The 27,203-nt window shown below is 45.9% G+C and overlaps 1 protein-coding gene across 6 annotated transcripts in view; it reads left to right on the top strand.

The window, feature by feature from the left end:
- CIT (citron rho-interacting serine/threonine kinase) overlaps positions 1–27,203 on the top strand; it is a 304,000-nt gene that overhangs the window by 171,584 nt on the left and 105,213 nt on the right. For 4 of the 6 annotated variants that reach the window (XM_075320246.1, XM_075320294.1, XM_075320256.1 and 1 more), the window contains 4 exons: positions 2,677–2,874; positions 4,483–4,676; positions 5,459–5,506; positions 22,206–22,341. In XM_075320246.1, the coding sequence (XP_075176361.1) occupies positions 2,677–2,874; positions 4,483–4,676; positions 5,459–5,506; positions 22,206–22,341 (576 nt within the window). The remainder of the gene's footprint in view (positions 1–2,676; positions 2,875–4,482; positions 4,677–5,458; positions 5,507–22,205; positions 22,342–27,203) is intronic. The other 2 variants (XM_075320265.1, XM_075320276.1) reach the window with 1 other exon arrangement.

The raw sequence follows: 27,203 nt of genomic DNA, 5'->3' as shown, positions 1-27,203 counted from the left end.
CATCTCCCTGTCCCAAGGGCGCTCCTTCCTGGCCCCGTCCTGGGTGATTCTCACCACGGATGCCAGTCTATCCGGCTGGGGAGCGGTATGTCTCCACCACAGAGCACAGGGCACTTGGACTCCGTCCGAGTCAGCCCTTTCAATCAATGTGCTGGAAACCAGAGCCGTGCTTCTAGCTCTCCTAGCATTTCACCACCTGATGGCGGACAGGCACATTCGAGTCCAGTCAGACAACGCGACAGCGGTTGCCTACATCAACCATCAAGGCGGGACACGCAGCCGCCTGGCAATGATGGAGGTACAACGCATTCTTCAATGGGCGGAGGACTCCAGGTCCACCATATCCGCAGTCCACATCCCAGGCATGGACAACTGGGAGGCAGATTATCTCAGCCGTCTAAGCGTGGACGGTGGCGAGTGGTCCCTGCACACGGCAGTATTTCAGTCGATCGGCCGCAAATGGGGCACTCTGGACGTGGACCTAATTTCATCCCGTCACAACAACAAAGTTCCTGTTTACGTGGCTCGCTCCCACGATCCTCAGGCCTTCGCCGCGGACGCTCTGGTTCAGGACTGGTCCCAGTTTCGTCTGTCCTACGTGTTTCCCCCTCTAGCTCTCTTGCCCAGAGTCCTGCGCAAGATCAGAATGGAGGGTCGTCGAGTCATCCTCATTGCACCGGACTGGCCCAGGCGAGCTTGGTATCCGGACCTGCTCCAACTGTCCGTAGAGATACCGTGGCATCTCCCGGACCGTCCAGACCTACTCTCGCAAGGTCCGTTTTTCCGCCCAAATTCTGCGGCTCTCAAATTGATGGCGTGGCTTTTGAGTCCTTGATTTTGACGGCTTCTGGTATTCCCCCTGAAGTCATCTCCACTATGACTCGGGCCCGTAAGTCTTCCTCCTCTAAGATCTATCACAGGACTTGGAAAATTTTCCTGTCCTGGTGTCGCTCTACCAGCCATCCTCCTTGGCCATTCTCCTTGCCGACCCTTCTGTCTTTTCTACAGTCCGGTCTGCAGCTAGGACTGTCCCTCAACTCTCTCAAGGGACAAGTTTCGGCTCTGTCAGTTCTGTTCCAGCGGCGTCTCGCTCGGCTGGCTCAGGTCCGCACCTTCATGCAGGGCGCGTCTCACATCATTCCGCCTTACCGGCGGCCCTTGGACCCCTGGGACCTTAACTTGGTTCTCACGGTCTTGCAGAAACCCCCCTTTGAGCCTCTTAGGGAGGTTTCTTTGTACCGTCTTTCACAGAAAGTGGCCTTTCTGGTTGCCATAACTTCTCTCAGGAGAGTCTCTGATTTGGCTGCGCTCTCCTCGGAGTCACCTTTTTTAGTCTTTCATCAAGACAAGGTGGTTCTCCGTCCGACTCCGGACTTCCATCCTAAGGTGGTCTCTCCTTTCCACCTTAACCAGGACATTACCTTACCTTCCTTCTGTCCGGCCCCTGTTCATCGCTTTGAAAAAGCTCTACATACTCTAGATCTGGTGCGTGCTCTCCGGATCTATGTGTCTCGCACCGCTGCGCTTAGGCGGTGCACTTTTCTTTTTGTGCTAACCACAGGTCGGCGCAAGGGCCTCCCTGCTTCTAAGCCGACCTTAGCCCGTTGGATTAGGTCAACCATCTCGGACGCCTACCAGAGTACGCAGGCGCCTCCCCCGCCGGGGATCAAAGCACACTCGACCAGAGCTGTCGGTGCCTCTTGGGCTTTTAGGCACCAGGCTACGGCTCAACAAGTCTGTCAGGCTGCCACTTGGGCTAGCCTGCATACCTTCTTGAAGCACTACCAAGTGCATGCTCATGCTTCGGCAGATGCGAGCTTGGGCAGACGCATCCTTCAGGCGGCGGTCGCCCATTTGTGAAGTTAGGTTCTGCCTACTTCTTAGTTTTTCTGTTTATTTCCCACCCAGGGACTGCTTTGGAACGTCCCAAGGGCTGGGTCTCCCAAAGGAACGATAAAGAAAAAGAGAATTTTGTTTACTTACCGTAAATTCTTTTTCTTATAGTTCCGTCTTGGGAGACCCAGCACCCTCCCTGTTACCTGTTGACAATTTCCTTGTTCCGCGTGTTTTCACCGGCTGTTGTCGTGGACAGAGTCTCCGGTTGTTCCGGCTCTTGCTCTGTTCTACTTGTGGGTGGCTATTCTCCTTCAGCTTTTGCACTAAACTGGCTGTGACTGGCTCACCAGGGGGTGTATAGGCTCAGAGGGAGGAGCTACACTTTTAGGTGTAGTACTTTGTGTGTCCTCCGGAGGCAGAAGCTAAACACCCAAGGTCTGGGTCTCCCAAGACGGAACTATAAGAAAAAGAATTTACGGTAAGTAACAAAATTCTCTTTTTTTTTGTTTTTAAACAAATTCGTAACCGTACTTAAAAATGATCCAAAGCGCATGTGTAAAATCCATCTTTTATTCTGAGTTTGAAATCTGTGGTGTATTTCAGAGAACTGCTAAATGATTCTGCACATGACACCAACATTCCACATTTCACATATGTACGAAAGTAGTTATCTGTGAAGAAGAGGGCATCTCCATAGCGTTTTTTTGTCTCTATTATAAAAATCTATGCGAAACACTAAAAATATTTCTGCAGTGTAAAGATTTGACAAATGGAAAAACGCCCAACTTCTTATTTAGTGGCCACACTGAGATACAGCCCTGAATACTCTTTTATCTGCAGGTTCTTACGGACCTTGAAGATCAGCTGAACCGTATGAGTGAAGAAAATGCCGAGCTGAACAATCAAAACTTCTACTTAACCAAACAGCTGAATGAGGTCTCTGGAGCTGCGGAGGAAATAATACAACTGCGGAGTGAAGTGGACCACCTAAGGAGAGAAATCACGGAGCGGGAGATGCAGCTTACTAGTCAGAAACAGGTGGAGTTTTCTCATTTCTTCGCTTCGTGGACAATGCAGTAACACATATTTACTTCTCTTACTTTGCCTTATATTAATTTTTTGTGATAGGAAGGTGTCATTCTTAACAGCGAGGTGCTGCCGTAAACATGGTACATTCTGTATCAGAAATGGAAATATCTATAAACTTTTTGCCTGTAATTTAAGTTGATGATATTTAGTGTAAGGCTTGGGCCACACGAGGATTACGGCGATCCCCTCGCATGACACTCTGCTCACGCTGGAAGTACAGCAGAGCCGAGTGTCATGCGAGTGTCCCTGTGACTGAGGTCCGATCGTGTGAGCGGACCTCAGCTGCGGGGGGGGGGGCTGGCACTGAGGAGGGGAGGGATTTATCTCCCTCTCTTCTCCGTAGCCGGCTATTGCCATTCTCGCCCTTCACTCGCGGTAAACCGGTGTACCGCGAGTGCAGTGCGATTTTTCTATCGCCCCATACACTTGAATGGATGCGAGAGAAACAAGGATCGCATTACAGTCCGATTAGGGCTGAGAAAATAATCGCTCATGTGCGCTGACACATAGGCTAATATTGGTCCGAGTGGAATGCAATGTTTTATCGCACTCCACTCGCACCGATTTTCATGCCGTGTGTCTCTAGCCTAAGGCATTGTTTCTGTGTTTGTAGCAGCTTTTATTCTGTCTGCACAGACTGGGAGTTCACTAGAAAAGAAACCACTTAGGACCTTTCTGCCTAATATTACTGTATGTGCAGCAAAAAATACTTTTATGGGTAATATTTCAAGAAAATATTTGCGGCTTCTTTTTAAAGGGGTTCTCCACTTAGCCCCATCTTTCCTTGCTGGAAAGGTGATAATGTAATTTTAAAGTGTTGGCTCTCTTGGGACCCCAATGGTTTGCAGTAATCTATGGAGAACCCTTGCTATTTCTACCACAGGGAAAACAAAACATTACATTGTTAGGGCACATTCTGAAATCTGTTTTTCGCGTATGAGTTCCATGTGTGTTCTTAATGGACAGAGCTCGTACTTAGTATAGTCTATGGGGCTGTTAACATGTCTGTTTTTTTTGCAGACTCATTGAGCCACACAAATCGCATTTTATATTTTCACACAAGTGTTGTATGAAAATTGGCAATGCAAGTCTATGGGTCCGAAAAAATTGGACAGCAATCCGATGCCATTCGAGCGCTGTCTGTTTTCAAGGACTGCTAGATAGGAGAAGCTGGAGAAACATTTTTTTTTTTATTTATTATTATTTATTTATTTTTTTTTTTTTTGTCATCCAAGAAAACCAGATGAAACAGAACAAAATCATTGATGAAAGTAGGATCATTTATCTCATACGTGAAAAAAAACCCTACAGAATGAGCTCTTGGAGAAAGGGTATCCGATCCAACAAAAAGAGAGAGATGTGCAGGATAACCGCCCTTTACTACAGCCAAATAATGAGGGCCCAAACAAAGGACCCTCCCATAATAACTTCACCGTTTTAGCACACATTTTATTTTAGGTTTTTACACCATATAGGCACCCATAGACAGTAAGGCCTTTACCTTATCAATTAGGATTTGTGAAAATAATTTGAAAAGTTGTGCTGTAATCGTTACAGACCATGGAAGCTCTTAAAACCACATGCACAATGCTGGAGGAGCAGGTAATGGATCTAGAGGCACTGAATGATGAGCTCTTAGAAAAGGAACGTCAGTGGGAGAGCTGGAGGAGTGCACTAGAAGACGAGAAGACGCAGTTTGAGTGTAGACTCCGAGAAGTGCAAAGACTTCTGGACACTGAAAAGCAGGGCAGGTAAAGCCTCAATACTTCTCTCTTAAGTCTTGCTGTTTGTGCTATGCATAGACTTTGTATCACTGGACATTCGGCTTATTTGTAGCGCAATAATCTCTATGAAAACGTGCTGATCTTTGTTTGCATCATTGGTGACATCCTGCTCCCGTTCATCGTAGGCTATTAGAATTCGAAGCACCTTCCATACACCTCAAAGGGGTTCTCCGGCTTCTCAAAACTTTCCCCCCAAATGCTGGAGGGTATAAAATAAAATAAAAGTAATACTAACTAATCCCCTACCGTTAATATTGTTTTCCAGTGCTCTCCTGGATTCGGATGGTCCCTCTACTTCCTGCTTTGTGGCTGGACAACCCCTTTAACATGAGCATATGTTGTAAAATGCTTATTTCAGTTATCCTGGGGTATATTTTTGTTTTTTTACAATGTCCAACCCAAGGAGTCACTAGCTTCTTGATCCGTTCTTTTACACTAATAGCTGCAGTTTGGGCTTGTAATGTTGGGTGTACACCGGGTACGGGAGCATTTTTCATGCATGCTTGGTTTCTTCGCTACTTTTATCTGTCAAAATAAGTGGATTAGGTGGCAGGGATTTCTTTTAACATCCGTATATGTCTAGACCAGTGACTTTTATTGGTGGCCTTCTTTGATTTATTAGCAGTCACAACTCAGTAGCAGACGGGATTGAAAGTGATGTGTATTCAGACTGTAAAAGCAGGAAGATGATAATTCTGTGAGGTTATTATTGGCTCATAACGTTCAGTGTCTCCTGCTCTGTACCGCAGTTGGCGCCAAGCGGAGAGACAACATCTTACAGGCTCTGGGCTAAATAGGTACTTGTCTTTTTTTCCTTTTTCTATAAAAAAAATGGACACCAGAATTTACATTTTATTATTTGATACCAGCACTGCTGTTCCTGGAGCCAACCTTTTCATACATACCATAAGACTTCCTGTTGTTTTACTTTACCATTTTAGCATTAACATCATCATCAAATGTACAAATGGATATTTCAGAGTATCATGTAGGAAATACTAGCAAAAATCCAATCCAGACCATTCAAACCGATTCTGTAGTTTTTGGTTTTTTTTGTCAGTGGTTCCTATGTTTCCCAATTGTCCAAACCGGATAAAACTCTATTCATAGGATGTTTGGCAATTGAGACATATATTTTGTCTTTTTTTGCCACTTTATATGCTTACACTTTGTTCCTTTAGAAGCTGATTGGAATGTTATATAGTTACTAGTTCTCTTTTGTATTAAATATTTATTTAAATCATAGACTCAACGTGAAGTTAATAGAGCTTTAGTCATACATAAAGGTGCAACAAACAGAGCTGCATAACCAAAACCTATATGTATATAGGATTGAAAGAGAACAAACCTTGTATTACAGGCCATAACGTTTGTGGATCGTCACTGATGAAAGGCAAAATTGATATTCAGTATATCACATAAGCTAAATTTGGATTCTGTGAAAATTCATGTTCTATTTCCTTCACAAGTTTTTCTTGGCAGTTTTGAAGGAATGTGGAGAAATGTGATATTTTACTGATCAAATGTCACTAATTTACTGGGAATCCAATGTGATTCTTGTATGTTGCATTTGCATACTTGGGATAAGGTACTGCAATAATATGCTTGGTATAAAGAATGGTACTGGTATACAAGACAACCAGTCTGATCATATTTTAGTCTGTGTGATTAAAGCTGCCCATGGTATAGCTTCTATTTCCGCTCAGAATTTCCAGTAGCTTAGTCAGATTACCTGAATTATCACACACACCTCAACATTAGAGTTCTCATTTGTTCATTCACTTAGCATTTTGTCAATTGATAAAAATAAACTATTACACTTCCATTTTTTTAAAGCATTATTACTTTGCAGCATTTATCCCACACCTGCCTAAAACTTTTGCATGGTACGGAATATTTATGTACATACTCAACCCTGTTTTCAAAACTGTTGGGATGCTGTATAAAATGTTAAGAATGCAATGACTTGTACATCTCTTTGAGCCACATTTTATTCACAACTGAAAACAGATCAGAAGATGGAATTTAGATATTCTTTCATTTCATTTGAAAAAATAAACCCATTTAGAAATTGATGGCAGCAACACATCTTAAAAATGTTTGGTCAGGTCATATCTACCATTGTGTAGCATTCCCTCTTTTTAGATCATCTGGAAAACGAGTAGAGCAGTTGCTGAAGTTCTGGGTGAGAAATGTTGTCCCGTTCTTGTCTGATGTAGGATTCTAGCAGCTCAATAGTCCTGGGTCATCTTTGTTTCATTACACATCAAATGATTTTTTGGTGGAAGGTCTGGACTACAGGCAGCCTGCTCATCACCTGAACAAAGTCTGCTGTGGTGATGGATGCAGTATGTGTTTTAGGGCGCTCTCACACATCCGGCTTTTCGCCGGTTCCGGCGCACACCGGTACAGTGTATACAGTACAGTGGCAGCGCGACAAGCTCCGGTCACGTGCTGTCATGTGACCGGAGCATGTGACCCGGAAGTTACAGCGCTGCCACTGTACTATATACACTGTCCTGGCATGTGCCGGAAGCGGCAAACTGGCGAAAAGCCGGATGTGTGAGAGCGCCCTTAGTATTATCTTGCTAAAATATGCAAGACCTTCCCTGAAATAGATATATGGAATGGAGCATATGATACCTCTAGATTATACTCAGCGTTGATATTCCTTTCCAAGATATGTAAGCTGCTTATGCCATGGGCACTAATGCAGCCCCATACCATCAGAGATGCAGGATTTTCAACTGTATGTTGATAACAAGCTGGATGGTCCTTCTCCTCCTGAGTCCCCATGGTACCTTGTCCATTGTTCCTATAAAGAATTTAAAATTTCTTTGTCGCTCCATTGGGAGACCCAGACAATTGGGTGTATAGGCTATGCCTCCGGAGGCTGCACAAAGTATTACACTAAAAGTGTAAAGCCCCTCCCCTTCTGCCTATACACCCCCCGTGCTCCCACGGGCTCCTCAGTTTTTTGCTTTGTGCGAAGGAGGCAGACATGCACGCACAGCTCCACAGATTGGTCAGCAGCAGCTGCTGACTATATCGGATGGAAGAAAAGTGGGCCCATATAGGGCCCCCAGCATGCTCCCTTCTCACCCCACTCTTGTCGGCGGTGTAGTTAAGGTTGAGGTATCCATTGCGGGTACGGAGGCTGGAGCCCACATGCTGTTTTTCCTTCCCCATCCCCCTCAGGGCTCTGGGTGAAGTGGGATCCTATCGGTCTCCAGGCACTGAGACCGTGCTTCATCCACAACTCCTGTGGAGCCTGCTGGATAGGAGCCGGGTATCGTTCAGGGACATGGCCCTGCTACTTGGAGGTACTCTGTATCCCTGTGGGGACAGCGCACAGCAACACTCCAGCTTTGCTGGGTGTGCTAGTGCACCGGGGACCGCGGCGCTGACCGGGTTAATATGTGCCATTACACACTCAGCGTTGCTGAGTGTGTTTATGTATAGGGACTGCCGCACTGACCGCCGCTGCCATGGAAACACCGCGGCGCGGCTGGGACTTGTAGTGCGCCGGGGACTTCCACGCCGGCCGCGCTTTTACGGCGGCCGCGTTTATTACTAGAGTCCCCGGCTTTTTGCGGCCTAGTTTCCTTTCGTCCCACCCCCAGCCCTGACAGGCAGGGGAAGGGCGGGACGCTGCACAGAACGAGCAGCACTGAGGGCTGGAGCATGCTTTGCATACTCCACCCTCCTCACTGTGCACAGTGCGGGCACCAGTTCCCGCACTTTCTGGGTCACGCCCACGGCTCCCTCCTCTCCTCAGGACGCCGGCAGCCATTCCTGTCAGCTCCTCGGACGCTCCAGAGGGGGACAAAGTCTGGGAGACCCAGGCAGGGACTCTGGTGGCCTCACAACCGCTTTAAGCGGGTGGTAAGCAGCACCTGTGGTGCTAGCCCCATTGTGCAGTAGTGTAACATTATATGTTTATGGTATATATATTTTACACTGTATGGTGCACAGTTGATTTCTGGCTATATACCCTATTGTGTTGCTCAGGGAAGATAATAGCATGGCGCCCACGAAAGGCAGGGGTGCCAAAACACAGGCTTTTTATGCTGCCTGCGCCGCATGTACGACCCCGCTACCGGCAGGTTCCACTGACCCTCATTGTGTGCACTGTTCGGCCCCTGTGGCACTTACTCAGCCAGAGCCTCTGCTAAGAGGGGCCCAGGGGGAGCCACCTGCTGACACTGTCCAGGTGACGGGGACGGAGTTTGCAAAACTCTCTGAGACTATGGCTAAGATACTAGAAGCCTTGCAGTCCAGGCCGGTATCTCAGCACAGGGACTCTGTTGAATCTTTGTTCCCTGGCCCACCTCAGTTGGACCAACAATGTCCTCCCGGGGTATCTCATGGGTCCCAGGCTGAGGGTTCTGACACAGACCCCAGCCCCAGGCCGACTAAGCGAGCTCGCTTATAATTTCCCTCGACATCATCATATTGTGCAGGGTCTCAGAGGGGGGAATCTCTGGTTGATGAAGCGGAGACAGTTGATCAGGATTCTGATCCTGAGGCCGCTCTCAATCTTGATACTCCTGACGGGGACGCCATAGTGAACGATCTTATTGCGTCCATCAATCTAATGCTGGATATTTCTCCCTCAGCTCCTCCGGCGGAGGAGTCGGCTTCTCAGCAGGAGAAATTCCGTTTCAGGTTTCCCAAGCGTACACCGAGTATGTTTCTGGACCACTCTGATTTCAGAGAGGCAGTCCAGAATCACCATGCTTGTCCAGATAAGCGTTTTTCTAAGCGCCTTAAGGATACACGTTATCCCTTTCCCCCTGACGTGGTCAAAAGTTGGGCTCAGTGTCCCAAAGTGGATCCTCCAATCTCCAGACTGGCGGCTAGATCCATACTTGTAGTGGAAGATGGGGCGTCACTCAAAGATGCCACTGACAGGCAGATGGAGCTCTGGTTGAAATCCATCTATGAAGCTATCGGCGCTTCTTTTGCCCCAGCATTCGCAGCCGTATGGGCGCTACAAGCTATCTCAGCAGGTCAAGCGCAAATTGACGCAGCCACACGCACGTCCGCGCCACAGGTGGCGTCCATAACCACTCAGACGTCGGCATTTGCGTCTTACGCTATTAATGCTGTCCTGGACTCTGCGAGCCGTACGGCGGTTGCAGCCGCCAATTCGGTGGTACTACGCAGGGCCTTGTGGCTACGGGAATGGAAGGCAGATTCTGCTTCCAAAAAGCGCTTAACCAGTTTGCCAATTTCTGGCGACCGATTGTTTGGCGAGCGTTTGGATGAAATCATCAAACAATCCAAGGGAAAGGATACATCCTTACCCCAGCCCAAACCGAACATACCCCAACAGAGGAGGGGGCAGTCGAGGTTTCGGTCCTTTCGGAGCGCAGGCAGGTCCCAATTCTCCTCGTCCAAAAGGCCTCAGAAAGATCAAAGGAACTCTGATGCATGGCGGTCTAAGTCACGTCCTAAAAAGACCACCGGAGGTGCCGCTACCAAAGCGGCCTCCTCGTGACTTTCGGCCTCCTCACTCCGCATCTTCGGTCGGTGGCAGGCTCTCCCGCTTTTGCGACACCTGGCTGCCACGGGTAAAAGACCGTTGGGTGAGAGACATTCTGTCTCACGGTTACAAAATAGAGTTCACCTCTCGTCCCCCGACTCGATTCTTCAGGTCATCCCCGCCTCCCGAGCGAGCCGAGGCTCTTCTGCAGGCGCTGGGCACTCTGAAGGCAGAAGGAGCTGGTCCTCTTCAGCAACAGGGCCACGGTTTTTACTCCAACTTGTTTGTGGTCCCAAAGAAGGACGGGTCTTTCCGTCCTGTCCTGGACCTGAAACTTCTCAACAAACACGTAAAGACCAGGCGGTTCCGGATGGAATCCCTCCGCTCCGTCATCGCCTCAATGTCCCAAGGAGATTTCCTTGCATCGATCGATATCAAAGATGCTTATCTCCACGTACCGATTGCTCCAGAGCACCAGCGCTTCTTGCGCTTCGCCATAGAAAACGAACACCTGCAGTTCGTGGCACTGCCGTTCGGCTTGGCAACAGCCCCACGGGTTTTCACCAAGGTCATGGCTACTGTAGTAGCGGTCCTCCACTCTCAGGGTCACTCGGTGATCCCGTACTTGGACGATCTGTTGATCAAGGCACCCTCTCAAGAGGCATGCCAACACAGCCTCGACGCTACCCTGGAGACTCTCCAGAGTTTCGGGTGGATCATCAATTTTTCAAAGTCAAATCTGACACCGGCCCAATCGCTGACATACCTTGGCATGGAGTTTCATACCCTCTCAGCGATAGTGAAGCTTCCGCTGATCAAGCAGCGGTCACTACAGAAAGGGGTACAATCTCTCCTTCAAGGCCAGTCACACCCCTTGAGGCGCCTCATGCACTTCCTGGGGAAGATGGTGGCAGCAATGGAGGCAGTCCCTTTCGCGCAGTTTCACCTGCGTCCTCTTCAATGGGACATCCTACGCAAATGGGACAGGAAGCCGACGTCCCTCGACAGGAACGTCTCCCTCTCTCAGGCGACCAAAGCTTCCCTTCGGTGGTGGCTTCTTCCCACTTCATTATCGAAGGGGAAATCCTTCCTACCCCCATCCTGGGAGGTGGTCACGACGGACGCGAGTCTGTCAGGATGGGGAGCGGTTTTTCTCCACCACAGGGCTCAGGGTACGTGGACCCAGCAAGAGTCCTCGCTTCAGATCAATGTTCTGGAAATACGGGCAGTGTATCTTGCCCTGAAAGCGTTCCAGCAGTGGCTGGAAGGCAAGCAGATCCGAATTCAGTCGGACAATTCCACAGCGGTGGCATACATCAACCACCAAGGCGGCACACGCAGTCGGCAAGCCTTCCAGGAAGTCCGGCGGATTTTGATGTGGGTGGAAGCCACGGCCTCCACCATCTCTGCAGTTCACATCCCAGGCGTGGAAAACTGGGAAGCAGATTATCTCAGTCGCCAGGGCATGGACGCAGGGGTATGGTCCCTTCACCTGGACGTGTTTCAGGAGATCTGTTGCCGCTGGGGGGTGCCGGACGTCGACCTCATGGCGTCCCGGCACAACAACAAGGTACCGACGTTCATGGCACGGTCTCTAGATCCCAGAGCTCTGGCGGCAGACGCCTTAGTTCAGGATTGGTCGCAGTTTCAGCTCCCTTATGTGTTTCCTCCGTTGGCACTGTTGCCCAGAGTGTTACGCAAGATCAGGGCCGACTGCCGCCGCGTCATCCTCGTCGCTCCAGACTGGCCGAGGCGGTCGTGGTACCCGGATCTGTGGCATCTCACGGTCGGCCAACCATGGGCACTACCAGACCGACCAGACTTGCTATCTCAAGGGCCGTTTTTCCATCTGAATTCTGCGGCCCTCAACCTGACTGTGTGGCCATTGAGTCCTGGATCCTAGCGTCTTCAGGGTTATCTCAAGACGTCATTGCCACTATGAGACAGGCTAGGAAACCAACGTCCGCCAAGATCTACCACAGGACGTGGAAAATTTTCCTGTCGTGGTGCTCTGCTCGGGGTTTTTCTCCCTGGCCTTTTGCCTTGCCCACTTTTCTGTCCTTCCTTCAATCTGGACTGGAAAAGGGTTTGTCGCTCGGCTCCCTTAAGGGACAAGTCTCAGCGCTCTCTGTGTTTTTCCAGAAGCGCCTAGCCAGACTTCCACAGGTACGCACGTTCCTGCAGGGGGTTTGTCACATCGTTCCTCCTTACAAGCGGCCATTAGAACCCTGGGATCTGAACAGGGTGCTGATGGTTCTTCAGAAACCACCATTCGAGCCAATGAGAGATATTTCTCTCTCACGCCTTTCGCAGAAAGTGGTTTTTCTAGTAGCAGTCACTTCACTTCGGAGAGTGTCTCAGCTAGCAGCGCTGTCATGCAAAGCCCCTTTCCTGGTGTTTCACCAGGACAAGGTGGTTCTGCGTCCGGTTCCGGAATTTCTCCCTAAAGTGGTATCCCCCTTTCATCTCAATCAGGATATCTCCTTACCTTCTTTTTGTCCTCATCCGGTTCACCAATGTGAAAAGGATTTGCACTTGTTAGATCTGGTGAGAGCACTCAGGCTCTACATTTCTCGGATGGCGCCCCTGCGCCGCTCGGATGCACTTTTTGTCCTTGTCGCTGGCCAGCGTAAAGGGTCACAGGCTTCCAAATCAACCCTGGCTCGGTGGATCAAGGAACCAATTCTCGAAGCTTACCGTTCTGCTGGGCTTCCGGTTCCCTCAGGGCTGAAGGCCCATTCTACCAGAGCCGTGGGTGCGTCCTGGGCTTTGAGGCACCAGGCTACGGCTCAGCAGGTGTGTCAGGTGGCTACCTGGTCGAGCCTGCACACTTTCACGAAACACTATCAGGTGCATACCTATGCTTCGGCGGATGCCAGCCTAGGTAGACGAGTCCTTCAGGCGGCGGTTGCCCACCTGTAGGAAGGGGCCGTTTTACGGCTCTATCACGAGGTATTATTTTACCCACCCAGGGACTGCTTTTGGACGTCCCAATTGTCTGGGTCTCCCAATGGAGCGACAAAGAAGAAGGGAATTTTGTTTACTTACCGTAAATTCCTTTTCTTCTAGCTCCAATTGGGAGACCCAGCACCCGCCCCTGTTTTTTTGTGTGTACACATGTTGTTCATGTTGAATGGTTTCAGTTCTCCGATATTCCTTCGGATTGATTTTACTTTAAACCAGTTTATAATTCTTTTCCTCCTTCTTGCTTTTGCACCAAAACTGAGGAGCCCGTGGGAGCACGGGGGGTGTATAGGCAGAAGGGGAGGGGCTTTACACTTTTAGTGTAATACTTTGTGCGGCCTCCGGAGGCATAGCCTATACACCCAATTGTCTGGGTCTCCCAATTGGAGCTAGAAGAAAAGGAATTTACGGTAAGTAAACAAAATTCCCTTCTTTGATTCATCTGACCGCAGAACAGTTTTCCAATTTGCCTAAGACCATGGCTTCTTCTTTGTATAATACTTCAATTTGTGGATTGTTTGTGAACTGTATTCACAGACAACAAATTCTGGTATTATTCCTGAGCCAATGCAGTGATTTGCACCACCAAATCTTTGTAGTTTTTTTTTAATCATTTTTATTAAACATTTTCTGAAAAGAAAAAAAATAAACAATATAAAGAAATCCATCCCACCTCTATCTCACCCCAACCCAATCCCATCTTATAAGAAAAATCCATAGAGGGACTCATATTGGTGCATTATTTCATAAATAATTTGTGGCATGAAGATCATCTTAAATAAATTTGCTCTCCCTACCACCGTTGTTTGAGTTTAATATTTAGCTAGGGCTCAATGTTAAGAGATTTGCAATCCAAAATGCTTTTACTTATTATCTTTAAGTTGTCCTGCAGCTATTGACTGATTAGGTTTGTTTCCCACTGTCATAAGACAGAGAACCATATTTGTTAATAATGTTCATGGCTGCAGCCAACGATACCGGCCAATTATCCATCATCTGCATATAATGCAATTTTTTCCTGATGTTTCCAATATGGGAAACCCTGAATTTCTGAAGAAAGATGGATCGCCACAGCTAACGACTCCATAGTAGTGGCAAACAGCGGGGACCAAGAGCATCCGTGTCTTCGACCTCTGTGCAGCGTGATTATTCTGACTTAAAGTTGTTAACCTGGATCTTTGCCTCATGAGCAAGAGTACAGAAGCCTATTCCATGAAATAAATTTCTCCACAAACCCCATATGAAATAATATATGCCGTAGACAGGCCTATTTCCACTCAAAACCCTTGGCTCCATCAATGGATGCTATTGCCTTATATGAGGGGCTGCTGATAAGTCTTTGGACCTTCAATTGGTCCAAAAGTTCAATGTAATACCTTGCATTGATGGTGGAACCCTTTTGAAGGCAGTCCACTAGCAGCATGCCCTCCTTATCCCAGAACACAGACGCCATCACCTTAGTGGCAGATTTTTGCACCTTGAACTTCTTTGGACGAGGATAGCCACTGTGTCTCCACTCTTTTGACTGCTCCTTGTTTTCAGGGTCATACAAATTCATCCAGGTCTCATCCATAGTGACCAGTCTATCTAGTAAGTTCTTATCAGTCTCGAAATGCTGACAAATGGACCGGGAAGTTTTCACTCGTCTGCTTCTCTGATCTGTTGTCAAACATTTGGGGACCCACTTTGCAGATAGCTTCCTCATGTCCAAATGTTCATGAATAATGACACCAACACGTTCACGGGAAATCCCCATGATGCTTTATTGCTTTAGCTGAAATTCGTTGATTCTCCAGTGTGAGGTTGTGCACAGCATCGACGATCTCTGGAACAACAACCACTCTTGGTCGTCCAGGACGTTCCTCATTATTGGTGCTGAAGTGGCCCATTTTAAATTTGGCAACCCAGTTCTTAACTGTGGAATATGAAGGGCATTGATCCAACAATGTCTGCGACATCTCACCATGAATATCCTTCGTGGACTTTCCTTGCAGAAACAAGAATTTTATCACTCCTCTTCTCTCACTTGCTGTAAATATCGCATTAGACTCCGCCATTTTGTTTTCCCGCGTGCGTAGAACACTATTGCCATAAGGAACAAACACAAAATTTTGAAAACATATATTAGACACATAAGGCTTTCATGTGATGTAACATTCGTTACCATAGAAACAAAAAAAAGATCACAAAGCCAAAGACTTATCAGCAGCCCCTCGTACTGTTGACTCTTAACTAGAGCTGAGCGGATAGTCAAAAATCCGGGTCCGGCGGATACCCGGCGGGTAGAGTAAGAAGTCCGGATCTGATCCAGAGTTCGGCCCCATATATGTCAATGGGGAGTGGAATCCGGGGACGAGAGAGAGAACAGAAGAAGAAGAAACAGAAGAAGAAGGAACAGAAACAAGAACACGGATCCGGATCGTGCAGCCGGATTCCCAGGTCCGGATCAGACCCGGATCGGACACTGAAACCGCGCGGATCCGGATTTTTACAGTTCGGGTCCGCTCAACACTACTCTTAACGGAAAGTTGATGATTTGGAAATAGTCTGCTAATATCAACTGCCGCTGACAAGTTTAGCATAAAGCCAGCCTCATCTTTATGAATGATAAGTGTTATCACCATTTTCTTCATGTCAATTTTAACCCCTTAACGACCGCGGGCGGTAAAATTATGTCCTAGCGGTCATAGTGTTAATCTCCCGCTGCTGCTGGCAACAGAGGAAGATCGGCGCACATCTCAGCTGATTTATACAGCTGACATGTGTACCTGCTAGGTACGAGCGGAATCGTTATCCGCCCGTGCCGTTTAACCCCTTAAATGGCACTGTCAATAAGTGACAGCTTCATTATAATCGTGATCACAGTAAACGTTTACTTACTGCTGATACTGGAAGTCACGTGACATGATCATGTGACTTCGAGTGGTTGTCATGGTAGCACAGGGTCATGTGATGACTCCTGTAGCTCACATGCCTCACTTCTTGTCTCACACGGCTGAGAGCTGGGTGAGAGAGGACCTGAGCATATCTGCTTTCACAGCTGTGTAGCTGTGATCAGCAGATATGGAAGAACGATCAGACAGCTGATCCATATAGCCCCCTAGGGGACCTAGTAAAATAAAAAAAAAAGTTTTAAAAATAAAAAAAGTTCAAATCACCTCCCCTTCGCCCCATTGAAAATTTAAAGGGTTAAAAAAATAAAAAAAATGTACACACATTTGGTATCGCCGCGTTCAGAAGTGCCCGATTTATCAAAATGTAAAATCAGTCAATCAGACTATTAAACGGCGTAGCGGCAAGAAAATTCCCATGCCAAAGTTACGTTTTTTGGGCGCCACAATGCAATAACAGTCGATCAAAATGTAGCATCTGCGTGAAAGTGGTACCGTTAAAAACGTGAGCCTGAGACAGAAACAATAAGCCATCACTGAGCCATAGATCACGAAAATTGAGAACGCTATGGGTCACGTGATATGACGTAAAATGTACGCCACTTTTTTCGGACAATTTTTTTTTTTTTAACCCCCTTAGATAAAAGTAAAGCTATACATGTTTGGTGTCTACAATCTCGTACCAACCTGAGGAATCACACCCACACATCAGTTTTACCATATAATGAACACAGTGAATAAAATATTTCAAAACCAATAGTGCTATCGCATTTTTTTTTTTTTTTGCAATTTTTCCCGCATTTTGAATGGTTTGCAGTTTTCCAGTACACTATATGGTAAAGCTCATGGTTTCATTTAAAAGTACAGCTTGTTCCACAAAAAATGAGCCCTCACATGACCATATTGACTGAAGAATAAAAAAGTTACGTCTCTCGGAAGAATAATGGCGAAAAAAAAACGGAAAGCGCAAAATCAGCCAGTCGTGAAAAGGGTTAAGTAATGTGATCGAGCAATAGGATTCCGGAAGTAGCGGATTCTTCCCTTCTTTTGGGATTACTACAATGTTGGCTTCATTCATTGATTGCGGTAGTCTACCCTTTTGTAATACCTTATTAAAAACCTCTAACAATTGTGGGTGGAGGAGCTCACTTTGTTTTTTTTGTAGTTTTTCACTGGGAGTACATCCTCTTCTGGGGATTTTTTATTTGATAAGGAACCCTTTGCTTCGTCCAATGCCTCCAACGAAAGAGGGTCATCTACTGTAAATACTGGGAGTCTATTCGTGAGGGGGAGAGAGAGGGAAAAGAAAACCATCAAGAACTTAACTCTTTGGTCACATCTTAGAGGTACGGCGAGTATATCCGGGGGCGAGGTCAATAAATTTCCAGACTAACTTTTTATGGCACTAACAGATAATGGTTTTGTTGTGCCCTAGTTATCATAGCTATCATATGGCCCTCCCTTTCTCCCTCTTCATAATAAGACTGCCTCAAGAGGAAACCCTTATTATTCGCCGTTATCCCCCTCCACTCTGTCAAATTTCAAATCTGACAGCAACCTCCCTCTGCTGCTCACCCACCCGGCTTGTTTTTGCTATGGAGCCTAGGTTGGTGCCTCACGATCCTGACCTTCAGTTGTCTTTTCCCCTCTTCATGTTGGACTTTGTAGTGTCGGGGAACCCGATGGCAGTAGCAGGACTTGATCGGGTACCTGATACCTCATCCATCCACCATGCAAAGATAAGGGCTATATTAGGATAAAATAAGGATCACTGCACATAGCTCATCGGACACACAACCGCTCACATTGCGCGCCGCCTCCAAATCTTTGCTTTTGTAAATGCAGAGCTGCCTATGGACCCATAGCTCATAAACATCCAGTACTGCATAGCATCTACTCTTGTCCCTTGTGCACATGGGATTTTTCCAAAATCTTTGAATCCTATGATATTATGTTCTGTAGATGGTGGGATATTCAAAGTCGTTGCTATTTTAAGTTGACCAACTTTTTATTTTTTTATTTTTTTTTAGTTCCTCAACAAGATGCAGTTGTTCACAGATTAGTGACCCTCTAACCATCTTTGCTTCTGAGAGACTCTATCTAAGAGCCTCTCTATAGAGCCTATCTAACATGCTTTATTTAGACTCCATCATATGACTTAATTCTTAACTAACTCTTGATCCTTTTTATATTGGTACTACTTACTTTTCCAGCCTTCTGTTAACTCTCACAACTTTTTTTGAGATGTGTTGCTGCCATTAGGGACTTGTTGTTTTCTTCAAATAAATTGGATATTGTCTATCTTTCACCTTCTGATGTGTTCTATGCTTTGTTGTGAATAAAGTATGGTTATAAGCGATTCATATATCATTTATTTTACTCAATTATATAGTGCTATTGATTCCACAGCGCTTTATAGACATGATCATCACTGTCCCCATTGGCGCTCATAATCTAAATTTCCTATCAGTATGTCTTTGGAATATGGGAGGAAATCAATGCAAACACTAGGATAACATACAAACTCCTTGCAAATGTTCTTCTTGGATGTGAACCCAGGACCCCAGTGCTGCAAGACTGCAGTGCTAACCACTGAGCCACTGTGCTGCCCATTCTTGCTTTCTTTACATTTTATATAGCTTCCCAACTTTTTTTTAAACTTGGGTTGTTAATAAATAAATGTGTATATACAGTATATCACAAGAGTGAATACATACGTCACATTTTTGTAAGTATTTTATTATACCTTTTCATTGGACAACACAACAGATATTACACTTTGATACAATGAAGTCAGTGTACAGCTTGTATAATAGTGTACATTTTCTGTGCCCTCTAACTCAACACACAGCCATTATTGTTTACACCGCTGGCAACAAAAATGAGTACAGCCCAAAGTGAAAATGGTCAAATTTTGTCCAAAGTGTCAATATTTTGTGTGGCCACCATTATTTTCAAGCACTGCCTTAACTCTCTTGGGCATGGAGTTCACTAGAGCTTCACAGGATCCTCTTACATGATGACATCACGGAGCTGGTGTATGTTAGAGACCATTTGCTCTTCCACCTACCGTTTGAGGATGCCCCACATATGCGTTATGTTGGAATACTGCTCTATGGCCCAGTTTTCAAAGGGAGGGGATCATTCTGTTCTTCAATATATCACAGTACGTGTTGGCATTCGTGTTTCCCTCAATGAACTGTAGCTCCCCACAGCCGGCAGCACTCATGCAACCTCAAACCATGACACTCCCACCACCATGTTTGACTGTAGGCAAGATGCACTTGTCTTTGTACTCCTCCCTTGGTTGTTGCCACACACGCTTGATACTAGGTGAACCAAATAAGTTTATCTTTGTCTCGTCAGACCACAGGACATAGTTCTAGTAATCCATGTCCTTAGTCTGCTTGTCTTCAGCAATCTGTTTGTGGTCTTTCTTGGTCTCGGCCACCATGCTGCAGCTCATTTTCCAGGTGTTGGCAATCTTCTTATAGCCTAAAGGCCACTTTACACACAGAGATAAATCTTTGGCAGATCTGTGGTTGCAGTGAAATCATGGACATATTGTTCCATTTGTACACAGCCACAAACCTGGCACTGATTGTCCACAATTTCACTGCAACCACAGATCTGCCGCAGATTTATCACTGTGTGTGTGACAGGGCCTTAAGCCATCTGTTTGTAGAGCAACAATTCTTTCTTTTTTCAGACCCTCAGAGAATTTTGTGCCATGTTGAACTTCAATGAATCAAATGACATCGGTTCAGGAAAAATGTACTTACTTTTGTTGGCAGCGGTTTAGCCAGTTTAGCCATTAATGGCTGTGTTCAGTTATTTAGAGGGCACCAAATTTACACAGTTAGGCTATGTGCGCACGTTGCGTACAGTCACTGCAGAAATTTCTGCAGCGATCTGAAGAGCACATGTGCGCTTTAAATCGCTGCAGAAATGTCCGTAGTGAAAAAAAAAAAAAAGCCGATTCCATGCGCTCTGCCTGCAGCTCCTGCCATAGACAGAGCAGGGGCTGCCGGCAAAGCGCAGGAAAGAAGTGACATGTCACTTCTTAGAACGCAGCGCTTCGGCAGTAGCCGAAGCGCTGCGCTCTAAAACGCCACGTGCGCACGGCCCCTGCACAATCTCCATAGACTGTGCAGGGGACGCAGGACGCATGCAGTTACGCTGTGCTACAAAGCGCAGCGTAACTGCATGTATTTACGCAACGTGCGCACATAGCCTTATACAAGGTGTACACTGACTACTTTACATTGTATCAGTGTCATATCTTCAGTGTTACCTCATGGAAAGATATAAGAAAATATATACAAGTATGTGAGGGTGTTTGCACTTTTGTGATATACTGTGTATATATGTATATACATATACTGTATATATATACACACACACACACACACACACACACACACACTTATTTAGATAAATTTTATGTACACATGCTTAAATATATATTTATATAAAATCTAGAGACAGATGAATTATTGAAAAATGATTCAAACTTATTTTTTTTTCATAATATAACATAGAAATTGAATATTTAATTGTGGGACATCCCCTTTAATACCAGGCATCTCTTGAACTTCCATCAGTGGGTGCTTAAATTTAAGGAACATGGGTCACGGTGTTATGTATTACAAAACCTAATTGCTGGAAACCAATCAGGCATGTGCCATCTGGGCAGGGAGATTTATTGTTCTTCATCTTTTAAGAAGCTTTTGCACTTCCTCCTGAGTAAGGCACATCATAGTGCGCCTTGCTTATTACCAATTACCTCTTTGTATCTTCCCTCCTTTGTGAACATCTTAAAGTGAAATGTATCCCAAAGGACAGATCCTTCCATCCTTCCACTTTTTGTTTTAATGCACCATGAATTGTTTCACGTTTTAGCAATTGTAACCATTTTTTAAGCTATGTTCCCAATAACTTGTCATGTATCAACACCATTGTCATCTGCTTACATAATTGTTGTATATGTCCTTAATTATCTTATTCTGGTGGCTTTTATGTATTCAAAAATCGTCTGCTTTAAGGAAACTATTGTGGAGATTTATTTCTAATTAGGAATTAATTAAGATCTATCTTTATAAGTCGCTTTTGTTTCTGTGCTTTCACTTGCAGCTATGTTACTAGAAATCCTCCTAATCTAGTCGTGCCCTTTTATTTAAGCAGGTCCCCTGCCTTTAGCTGAATTCAGGAGCCCTGCTGCTGGAGCTCTTGCATCTAGCGGTTACAGCTGAACGATCTCCCCTATACCAAGGCTCCTTTTCCCTTTATACTTTTCCTTCACTTTTTTTTTTTATAAATCAATGTGTGTCTAAGTAGTATTTTGGGTTTGTTTCTTCGGCCCAAAGAACCCAATTCTCTTTACTTGGAGGATCTGGTATACATTTTGTACCTGTACAAACCAGGTCATACACATAGTCCACCATTATAGTTAGGACCATTGCCCCAATTGGGTCACTCATCAGACCAGTAAAGTAAATTATGCAAGAAATGATTGTGATTGAAAAAAAAAGAAGGGTCATAGATCATCTCTGTGCTGAAACTTAAAGTCACCTTGGCCACAGATGTGAATAAAACTTGTCATTATGTATGGCTCAATAAGACCTTTTATATTGATACAATTAGTGACTATGTATTTCCAGTCATTCCAGCAACATTAGCAATTGTCCCCATATGGCTTTCAGATCCAAACCAAAAATCGTTGTTTTAAATTGTCTCCAACAGTAGCACTTGTAAAATACAGTATCAAGTATGGGGCAAACATTTACAAATCATTTTTTGCACTATTTCGATGTGCAATATGTTTTATTATACTTAGCTCATGAGTCATCAAGGTGTTTTTGCCAGTTATCGTGCATAAAACATCCCTAATTTTTGTGCAACTCAGTTTCTCAACATTTTTTTTCCTTTTTTTGCCAGTCCCAGCCAGCTCCGCCAAATTGAGACACATTTCAGTCTAGTGGTGCCTTGATTGAGACTGACACAGAAAATGCCAGTTTTAATAAATCAAGCCTAATGTGTTTATTAGTGAACATTACTGAAGGCAATTATAACTAAATGGGTCACAAGGTTCAGTCATGATGCACTGAAACTTTGGTCTATTGATTTGTAGTACTTATTTCTCTGTATTTCCAGAGCTCGGGCTGACCAACGCAGTACAGAATCTCGTCAGATGGTGGAACTGGCAGTTAAAGAACATAAGGCAGAGATATTGGCTCTTCAACAAGCGCTTAAAGATCAAAAACTCAAGACTGAGAGCCTATCCGATAAGGTCAGTACCATATGTTGGAAATTATGTATGATGGTAGGATTAGAAGCTTTATTTTGTTACTTAAATGTATTATTTTTGTCTACAAATGATTTTTACTATAGGGTTTAATATACTTCTGCAGCCTATGTATATCACAGTTAGGCTGCTTTCACACTACATCTTTTTAACATGCGTCCTGAACGGTTTTTTGCTGCAAAAGCGGATCCTGCTTTTACAGCAAAAAATGCATGCAAACGCATGTCTTATTTTGCCGGATCCTGTCACTGGATGTTTAGGGGCGGGCATTGGAGTCATGTGATCGGGAGTGAGGGGAACTAAACGTGCCAGACTGGGAGCCGGCATCTGACAGCTGCGAGGCTCGTAACCAAGGTAAACATCGGGTATACTTGCTTGGATACCCGATATTTACTTTGGTTACAAGCGTCTGCAGCTGCTAGGAGCCGGGCTCCCTGCACACGTTACCAACGTAAACATCGGGTAACTAAGTTAAGTGGTTACCCGATATTTACCTTGGTTACGAGTGTCTGCAGCTCTCAGGTGGGGGAGAGGGAGGGGGAGAGAGACAGAGAGGTAGGAGAGAGATAGACTGATCACGGAGGCTGGCTTCTGGGCATGCTCAGTAGAGCAAGCAGGATCCTGCCTATCAGCACGCCAGCGTTCACATGCGTTTGCGTGCTGTTTAGTCAGGATCCAGCAATTTGCAAAAGTTGGACGCAGCTCAAAAACGCTACGAGTAGCGTTTTTGAAAGATGTTAAAAAACTGCAAGTCGCTGGATCCTCACTATAACGCACGCAAACGCAGGTGAACGCATGTTAACGCGAGTCCATTGCAAATGCATTGAATTGAAAACGCATTTGCACTGGATCCGTTTTTGCGTTAAAAAACGTTCAGGACGCATGTTAAAGAGACGTAGTGTGAAAGCAGCCTTAGAGATGAGCGAACCTGGGGTCCCGTGTTCGTACCAAACAGACCTTACAAAAAAAACCCCAAAACAAAACAGTTTGAGTTCAGAGATGAACTTGCCAAACCAAACTTCCTTGGGTCCGCTCATCACTAATCACAGTAAACAGCAGAATGAGTTAGCAATAGAGCTGATCGAACGTCCAAAAATTCGGTACCGGCGGATCACTGCCAGATTTTAAAGAGTCCGATCCGCTCCGGAATCTGGTGCCCATATAAGTCAATGGGGACCAAAATCCGGAGGTTAAAAACATTTGTGGAGGGGATAGGTGGGTAGGAGCGAGCGCGGCATACTCACACTCCTTCCAGGTCATGCTATTCCCTTCTGGAGCCGACAATTCAATATTCATTGTTTTGCCCACCCACCGGCGCGTGTAGTTGGTTGTAGCTAGACGCGCCCCCACCCTGAGTGGAAGCGTGGCAGCTGACTGCAACCAATCACAGACGCCAGGATGGCCGATGTGCGGGGAAAGCAGTGCAAGTTTCTGCCCTTCAGCATGGTGGTAAAAAATAAACAATCGGCAGTATAAATAAAGCTCGCAGCTGCAGCCCCAGCTGTCGGGCTGTATCTGTGCTGTATATTCAGTCACACGTGCAAGGCTTTGCCAGGTGATGCCATGGCAGACTCGCGCGAGTCTCTCGCGAGTCTCTCGCATGTGTGATTCCGGTGAAACCGCATGCAGCCTTTTTTTTTCATTTAAATAAATTTTAAAACAAAAATGACGTGCGGTTCCCCCTAATTTTCATCTTCAGCCAAGATAACGCCGACTGAGGGCTGGTATTCCAGCCCGCAGCCACCCGGTATTGCCACATCTATTAGATGTGACAATCCCAGTGCGATACTGGCTCTTCCCGGTGGCCTGATGCGGTACCAATCGGGGTAATAGAAGGGGTTAATAGCGGCGCACAGCTGCTACTAGACCCTAGGTTCTGATAGCACAGGCGTCTATCAGATACCTGCATCACAACCTGTAAATAAATGAAAAATACACAAGACACAGAGAAAAATCCTTTATTTGAAATAAAGTACAAACACCCCCTCCTTCACCACTTTATTAACTCCCAACACACCCCTCCAGGTCCGACGTAATCCACAGGAGGTCCCATGCCACTTTAGCTCTGCTACATTTGAATATCACAGAGAGAGGCATGACTGACCGCTATCTGTAAGCTCCAGAGAATGAATGAGCTGTGCATTGAGTGGTGACGTCACTCAGGTCATTTGCGGTCACAGCTGGAGGTTTCCACGGTCCTTCATCTGTGATTGCAGGTAACCTGACCTCAGGTGGAGGTCTCTGAGTTCACAGACCTGCATCTCCTAGCAGAAAAATAGCAGTTTTTTTGGCCAAGAGATGCAAATTTGTTGCTGAAATTTTTACACTATATTCCTGCATCCAATCTACAACTGCGGTGTTTTGACGCATTTTTTTGCTGCGGTTTTTGCCGCGGTTATTTTTCCGTGATTATTGCCGCAGTTTTTTGCCAGGAGGTGCACATTTGGTGCTGAAATAGTCTGCACCAAATTTCCACCTGCTGGCAGGATTTTTTTTTCTTTTTACAGCCTGTCGTTCTCTGAACATGAGCGTGCATGTACCTAGAAACACATGCACGCGCCAGTCAGAAGAGTGCTGCTGTGCCGGTGATGTCAGACTCGTGCGGGTCTGCCAAGCATGACATCACCCGACACAGCCTGCCATTCTCTGAGCATGAGGGTGCATGTACCTAGAAACACATGCATGCTCCTGTCAGAAGTGTGTGGCTGTGCTGCGATGTCAGACTCATGGGAGTCCCTCTCATGCGGCTTTTTTTTTTTATTTAAATAAATAATTTAAAAAAAACCAAAACGACATGCGGTCCCCCCAGTTTTCATCCCCAGCCATGATAATGCCGGCTGGGGGCTGGTATATTCTCAGCCCGCAGCCGACCGGTATTGCCACATCTATTAGATGTGACAATCCCGGTGCAATACCGTCTCTTCTCGATTGCCCTAGTGCGGTGGCAATCGGGGTAATAGCAGGGGTTAATAGCGGCGCACAGCTGCTACTAAACCCTAGGTTTGCGATGGCACAGGCGTCTATCAGATACCTGCATCACCAACCTGTAAATAACAGTAAATAAACAAGACACAGGGAAAAATCCTTTATTTGAAATAAAGTACAAAATGCGCCCTCCTTCACCACTTTAATAACCCCCAAACACAGCCATCCAGGTCCGCCGTAATCCACACGACGTCCCACGATGACACATCCAGCACTGCTACATCTCAGAGCGAGCAGCCATAGAGAAGACTGCCAGCTCTGAGTGTAACCTATGACTGAGCCGCAATAAGCGATGACCGTAGCAGAGACTGTCACAGGCTGGGGGGGGGCGTGTCAGCCTGCAACCAATCACAGACGAGAGGACGGCCGGTGGGCGGGGAAAACACGGAAAGCTGTGTGAGTGCGTGCACAGTACAGGTAGTGAATGCGCGACCCGGAAGCAGTATGCCGCCATGACACCGAGTCTCGGTAAGTATGAAACTGACACCTTTTTGATGTTTTATTTATTTTTACTTTATTTGCCGAATCCGGATCGTGCACCCGGAATCCCGCGCCCGGGTACGGCACCTAGATATCATTGAAACCGCGTGGATCCGGACTCTTACAGTCCGGATCTGCTCAGCCCTAGTTAGCAATCATTCAGTCAGTGAGCTCCTCAGGCTTTGTATGCCTTGTGTTCTTATCAATCTCTCCAAATTGATATAACGCATTGAAAGTTGAACTTCGATGTGGTCATAAATCTGCTTAGACAATAGTTTAGCAGAGGACTGCAGCTGTGCCACGTGCTAACCTGTAATAAATTGAAAGAAGTCGGGAACGTCTAGTTGCAATGTGACTGGAAGTATGTGACTCGCATACTTGTGATCACTTGCTCTCACCGGCAGTACTGATAAATCCTGACTATATGCACACCACGTGCTGGCAGGATTCAAAAGTCTGCAGTTATAGAGTGACTGCAGACTTTTATCAAAAGATCGGAGTACCCCTTTAACTCATTCTGCAGACCGCTTTGTACTGTTAGTTATAGAGAATGTAGAAGCCACATGGTCTAAAATATACTAAAAATTGTTTTCATGCAACAGTAAGTGAATATGAGTTAAAAAGGACCTTTCACCAAATATTTCATGCTCAGCTGGACACAAGATAGATTAGGGTCTGTAGAGCAGAATAAAACTGATTTTTTTCTTAACTAATACTTCAACTTGCCGTTGTGGAGATATTAGCCTTCAAAGTATTTGGCCCCTAATGATAATGTTCATTAAGTGCAAGTGGGTACTATCAGATGGTTTTTACCTGGGTGCATGTGTGTCTTGCCTCTGCATGCTGCTGACTAATCATAACTGTCCCGATTTCTTGGTTTAACCTGCTGCATGAGTCAGTGTGGGAGATGGGGCAGTGCAGCTGAGTTTAACTGTGTCGCATTACAAACTCTTCTATTAATGCTCCTCCTTTTATCGCATAGTCACCTTTGCTTTTCTGCCTCTTCCCCACACTGCCTTTCCGGAAATGAGAGTTCAAAGTCACAGTATCTCCCTTATGCTTTTTGTGCTTAATGTCTAATCGCTCTGCATTGAGATTAGAGCAGGCTGTCATTATATCTCACACAAGAGGCGTCCAGAACAGGCAGGTTACTCCTGTGTGATATGTAATAACAGCCCTGATCTCACTGCAGAGCAATTCCAAGTTGAACACAATAGATAGAAGTGTGACACTGACACTGTGAGCTCTTAGATTTTTACAGAAGGGATTGTAATGTGTCACAGCTAACCTCAGCTGCCCTTGCCTTTCCCCCACAATGACTCATGCAAGAGATTAGACCAGGAGATCAGAGCTGTATCATTACATGCCGTTCCCTGAAGAAG

This window comes from Anomaloglossus baeobatrachus, chromosome 1 (genome assembly GCF_048569485.1).
Source record: "Anomaloglossus baeobatrachus isolate aAnoBae1 chromosome 1, aAnoBae1.hap1, whole genome shotgun sequence".
Taxonomy (NCBI): domain Eukaryota; kingdom Metazoa; phylum Chordata; class Amphibia; order Anura; family Aromobatidae; genus Anomaloglossus; species Anomaloglossus baeobatrachus.
The sequence above is the reverse complement of the archived record's forward strand: the minus strand, read 5'-3'. Positions and strand labels throughout refer to the sequence as shown.